We start from the raw sequence: 6,000 nt of genomic DNA, 5'->3' as shown, positions 1-6,000 counted from the left end.
TAGTTACACCCCCGATTTCAGCAAAGCCACTCTGCAAGAGAGGTGATAGGACACTGGCCTGCAGGAGTGGAGCTGGGGTTTGGTTTGTGTCCTTTTCGAAATCAAGAACAGTTTCGTGAAATTCTGATCTGGGTGTTAAAGAGGGATGGAAGGAGGAAAGACTCGTGTGCCTCAGCCTGGCCACCAGTAACAAGGGTTATGCAGTGAGCACTCAGCAAGGTGCTTGGCTGGTGAGACCTGAGCTGGTAAGACTCCATCTCCCACATGCTCTGTAGGGCCATAAGGGGCCAAAGTTGCTCTTCGTACAGAAGCAGCCATGAAAAGGCAGAGGAGCAGGGGCCAGATGAGTTGTTGAGTAGGAAGATGCATTTCCATGGCATGGGGATGGGGCTTGGTGATGTGCTCGCCAAGTTACAGAAGCTATTTGAACCCCGTGCTGCTCCGACCACCCTGGTTAAAACCTGGGAGATTTTAAGAGACTGAGTGGTGCAAGGAAGCCCCCTTCCCTCTCTTTAGAAAGTCACCAGGCTGCACCCTGGGCTGTTAGTTTTCCTACTTCATGGACCTTTAGACTTTATTACTGTTAACAGTTACGCAACCCCTTTCTCCTCAGTCCTCCGAGATGCCCAGGGGAACTGTATCTCTATTTAGACAATGTTTTCTTGGCTGTGCAGTGGGTGGAGAGCATCCTTGTGGTGAGAGCCCATGGGAGGGAGGAGACCTGGTGCTCTTTTTGGTCCATGCTTGGCTGCATGCCCTTTGTAGATGTGGCTGTGAAGGCTGGCACACCACAACCCCTACGCCTGTACTCCAAGCTGGACTGCCGTGAGGCAGCTTTGATCTGGAAGCCACAGAGAGCCTGTTCAAACAGGCCCATTCTGGACCGAGGTCTCCCTGAAAGGATGTTAATGTCAGACCAGATCTGGCTTCTTCCTGGCAAACTTCGAGGGTTGCAAAAGGGCTCAGCATCCATCTGGACCTGTCCCTGTAGGCAGGTCACTGACCTTCTCTAGGCTTCAGTCCCTCATCCAGAAGAGCAGGATAATAATCCTTCTCCTGTCCTGTCTTCTTAGATAGCAAATACACAACTGGGTCAAAGTTGGCAGTGCAAACAGCAATACTGCTTGATGTTTCTACATTAGCCTTCTGCACTGCTCTGGCTTCCAGTGAATTTTTGTGCTGCGCCGTGGGGTGCGTGTGTGTGTAATGGAGAGTAAAAGGGTGCTGATTTATTATTCTGCTATGTGATTTCTGCTCTTTCTACCAGCATCTTTTCTTTCAGGAGGGCTCCCTTTGTGCTGGTTTTAAGTAGAGAGCTCAGAGACGAGAAAGGGAGGATTAGCAATTAAATACGCTCTGATGATGGCATGGTTGTGAAGGAGGGAGGAGGAAGGAATACTCCATAGTAATGTACTTTTGTTTTCTTTTCTCTTTGCTTGTAGGACAGAATCTGCCAGGGAATTGGTGTTTTGAAGACTCTTACAGCTTTTAATCCTCATTCCCTTGGGAATACAAACCCTTCTAATCATGTCACCGGCCATGTGGAAATGGACTTGCCTGGTTTCTCACCTCCTGCTGTCCACCACAGTGTCGCCTCTTAGTAGGCAGCAGCCACTCCATCCGAAGAGGCCCTTCATCACTTTTACTGGAGACCAAGCAGAGGGAAACTTCAACCACTTGGTGGTTGATGAAAGAACTGGGCACATTTACTTGGGAGCTGTCAACAGGATCTACAAACTCTCCAGTGACCTGAAGGTCCTGGTGACCCACCAGACTGGTCCTGATGAAGATAATCCCAAGTGTTATCCTCCCAGGATAGTCCAAACCTGCAACGAACCCTTGACGCCCACTAACAACATAAACAAAATGCTCCTCATAGACTACAAGGAGAATCGATTGATAGCCTGTGGGAGTCTTTACCAGGGCATCTGCAAGCTTTTGAGGCTGGATGACCTCTTCAAGCTGGGAGAGCCCTTCCACAAGAAGGAGCATTATCTCTCTGGGGTGAATGAGAGTGGCTCTGTTTTTGGAGTCATTGTTTCTTACAGCAACATGGATGACAAGTTGTTCATTGCCACTGCCGTGGATGGCAAACCTGAGTACTTCCCCACTATTTCCAGCAGAAAGCTCACCAAGAACTCTGAGGCAGATGGGATGTTTGCGTATGTCTTTCATGATGAGTTTGTGGCCTCTATGATCAAGATCCCCTCAGACACCTTCACCATCATCCCTGACTTTGATATCTACTACATCTATGGCTTCAGCAGTGGTAACTTTGTCTATTTCCTGACTCTGCAGCCTGAGATGATCTCACCACCTGGCTCCACCACGAAGGAGCAAGTTTATACCTCCAAGCTGGTCCGGCTTTGTAAGGAGGACACAGCCTTTAACTCCTATGTTGAGGTGCCCATTGGCTGTGAGAAGAATGGGGTGGAGTACCGGTTGCTCCAGGCAGCCTACCTGTCTAAGGCTGGAGCCATCTTAGCGAGGTCTTTGGGTGTTGGCCCTGAGGATGATATCCTCTTCACAGTCTTCTCCAAGGGGCAGAAAAGGAAGATGAAGTCCTTGGATGAGTCTGCTCTTTGCATCTTTGTCCTGAAAAAGATCAATGATCGCATCAAGGACAGACTGCAGTCCTGCTACAGGGGAGAGGGGACGTTAGATCTGGCCTGGCTCAAAGTCAAGGATATTCCCTGTAGCAGTGCGGTAAGTGAAGCCCCTAAGTACCCAACCTTAACCTCCTCATGTGCTCACAGATGTTAGAGCGTAGCTCAATGATTGGAGCAGGGACCAAGGAACTGAGACTGCCTCGTCCCAGTCCTGGCTCTGCCTCTAGCTCACCGCACCACCTAATTTAACCAGTTCATGCCTCAGTTTGCTCATGGATGAGCTGAGGAAGGTATCACTTTCTGACCTCCCCAGGCATGCTATGTTTGCTGATGAACTAAGCCAAGCGGCCTTGAAATATTTAGGAGGAATTTGCCTGTTGTAGTTACTTCATTGTGCAATTTGTTAGGGGTGAAATCACATTTCCTTGGCAGTCTTGGCTTGAACCTAAACCAAAACAGGACCTAGGTAATGTCAAAGGCTTCAGCTGGTTTCTGTGTCTGCTGGTGTAATTTTATTTCCCTGGGCTGGAGTCAGAGCAGGATTTGTTCAGGGAGCTTTGTGAAGCTAGGGCTTCGTTTCTTCTAGGGTTGAGAAGCACCAGTCATTAACCATCAAAGTCCCCCGTCTTCCGGTTTCCAGCCAGCTCTCCATTGCCTCTGCAGTGAAAACTTAAGGCCTGGCTGCAGATCAAGGATTAAATGCTGCAAGATTTAAGGGCAGGACTGGGGAAGAGGCTGGTCTACCTGACCTACAAATGGTCTTAAGAAATTGCCTTAGTTTATTCTGTCGGTTCACTAAAGTGTCATTGCAGAAATCTGCGCCAGCCCTGCCGGCATAAGGCTGGCTTTGATACCCTGCACAGAAATCAGCATCACAGCCAGCACTGCATCCAGGCTGCTGTAATAAGCGCTTCTCTGGGCTTTGATTTCCTTCCTTAATTAGCTCTTTCAAGTGATAGGCAAGTTCAAGTCTGAGCACAGGGAATACGGAGAACCACCAGAGTGCTTTCCTGCCCCATAATCTCAAGGCAGTCAGGGCTTGGGATATGGGATTGCTCCGGCTTTCCTTTGTACTCAAGCATCCTTTGTTGGGGGAATCCTGCTGTTGTTCCTTTGCAGGACAAGGATGGACCAAGAGGAAAGCAAACAGAAATTTCATTGCAGGGAGTCTGATCCTCCCTTACTCTGTCTTAATTCCCCTTTACACCAGTGCCTGCAGCATCGTTGCTTGACCTTGCACTGCTCTCATACTTCCACACTGAACGTGCGGAGGGACAAGTCCTTCATTTTACTTGAGATCTCTTCTACCTAGACCTGTAAAGCTCCCTATGGAGTATTGCACAGGGAGAAAGGTTGTGCCCAAATCTGGCTTTGATTTTTTTGTTTAGCCTCAAGGCCTCTGCACATTCAAAGACCTGCCTTTAGATTTAAGCTGGGAGCTTCCTGCTGGAGTTTCTTTCCTGGGCTGTTAAGCCTCTCCATGTACTTGCAAATCTGCTCTGCTTGTGCTCCAAACTAACGTTTGCAATACTGGAGCTCTCAAGTCAGGAGGACTGAAACCTCTCAGTCACCTGGATTCTGTGGCTTTAGCCAGAAGCAAAAAGACCAACAGCTTTCTTGTGTCCCTTGGGGTGAGTCCCAGACCAAGAAGACTGATATATCAGACCGAATTCATAGGGACAGGACTGCAGAGGCTGAGAGAGGACAAAGAGCCAGGGACTGGGTGACACAGTTGGAAAAACTGTTAGACCATATTTGTGACTGCATTTCTTCACTGTGAATCAGAGATGCTAATGCTTCCCAGCTGGAGAAAGAGCCTGGAGATCCTTGAAGAAAAAGCAGGAGTCTGAAAAGTGTAACTAAGTGGGCTGTCCTCTCCTTAAATGAGTCTACTTAGAGCTGCTGGCAAGCCCTGTCTGAGATCAGCTGTGCTGCCTGAGGGAAGAAGTATTAGTGACTTGGCTGCTGTAAGGGTTGCAGAGTCCAGCTGCTAAGCTTGGAAAATATTTGATGGTTGGTGAAGTATTTTGGAGCCTGGATATATGTCTGTGAGGGCCTTATCTGCTTTGCTGATGTCCTGCTTGCCAGCCATCCACCAGCACTCCTGCTCTGTCTCTTAGCACGTTTATTTGAAGCAACCCTAAAACCAATTACAAAGCCTTCAGTGAGACTTCCCCTGGATTTGTGTGGATGTCAAATATTTCTCTGCTGGTGCAAGTAGAGGCTTAACCTGCCTGCAAACAAGGCTGGACCGGAACTTTGGCTCTGCTGCCCTGCCTTCAGCAGCCGAAATCCTGCATGTGAACAGATAGAGCTGATGTGCCTGGCGCTGAGCAGATGGGTAGAGATGAGCTGTGGGAAACCCTTGCTGAGCACTGCAGAGAAACACTGTTAGAAGACATATTCCAGCCCTTCTTTGTGGTATTAAGTGTAGGACCATGGATTATGGAGCTGGGCTCACCACACGGTCCTCGCATCTTGGTGCGTGGTCAGGTCTGGCTTTTGGTAACAAATATTTTTCTATAACTGACCCAAAGGGGATCCACATGTTAGGATGCTTCTGTTCCTGCCTTGGTGTAATGCTCACTCAAGGCCACTTCAGGGCAAGAGAAGTCTCTTGGGGACCATTCCCAGCACAGATCTCCTAGCCTGTAATATGCACACAAATAATTACAGGGATGTGGGGGAACGGTGCACTTGCCCAGAGTAGTACAGTGCAGAGTCTGCAGCTTCTCTGGTCAGGCAGCTTTGTTGGTGCAGCTGGAGCTGGGAAAGTTGAGGTCAGGTAGGACCTGGCAGCAAGCTGGGCCGCATGCACTCTGTTTCATGGTCAACATGCAGTGGGAGGCATGGGGTCTCCAGATGTCCTGCAGGGTTGGATGTCCTGGAGACTTGCCCTGGTCTGGTTTGCAAACCCAATGTGAAGGCAAAGGACTGAGACACAACTGTGTAATGAGCCTGTGCTTCTCTCCTGCCAACAGCGTGTGCATGTTGCAGATGTTGGCAGTGTGATAGAAGAATTTCCAGAATGGGAAATATAAAAGACCAGAGATGAATGGAAGATCCTCAGTGTTCATTCCTCCCCTGTCCGTGTGTTATAGCTGTCCTCCTATTAATCTTCAGCACAAATCAGGAAAAAATTATGGATTTTTATGTCTAGGCAGTTGATTTGCAAATTGGTGATGTTCACTCAGGTGATGAACAGTTCCAGGTAATACCTCTCCGGTTTTCCTCTCTGCGAATACAGGATAATCACTTATATTTAAAAAGTACACTTGACCCCAAATGCTTAGAAATTCATATAATCGGAGAAAAATGAGGCTGGGGATAAAAAGAGTTTTATGAGGTCATCTGATTTGCCCTTCTGCCCTACTTATAACATTTCTGACAG

General features: G+C 48.4%; 1 protein-coding gene across 1 annotated transcript in view; it reads left to right on the top strand.

Moving 5' to 3' along the window:
• Positions 1–1,527: 1,527 nt before the first annotated feature.
• The window catches only part of PLXNA4 (plexin A4), a gene marked incomplete at both ends in the record, with an annotated part of 424,475 nt that continues 420,002 nt past the window's right edge, over positions 1,528–6,000 (top strand). The window contains one exon of the mRNA XM_082308764.1: positions 1,528–2,706. Within this exon, the coding sequence (XP_082164890.1) occupies positions 1,528–2,706 (1,179 nt within the window). The remainder of the gene's footprint in view (positions 2,707–6,000) is intronic.

This window comes from Platalea leucorodia, assembly GCF_965183815.1.
Source record: "Platalea leucorodia genome assembly, chromosome: 4".
NCBI lineage: Eukaryota > Metazoa > Chordata > Aves > Pelecaniformes > Threskiornithidae > Platalea > Platalea leucorodia.
This window is presented reverse-complemented; position numbering and strand designations above follow the sequence as displayed.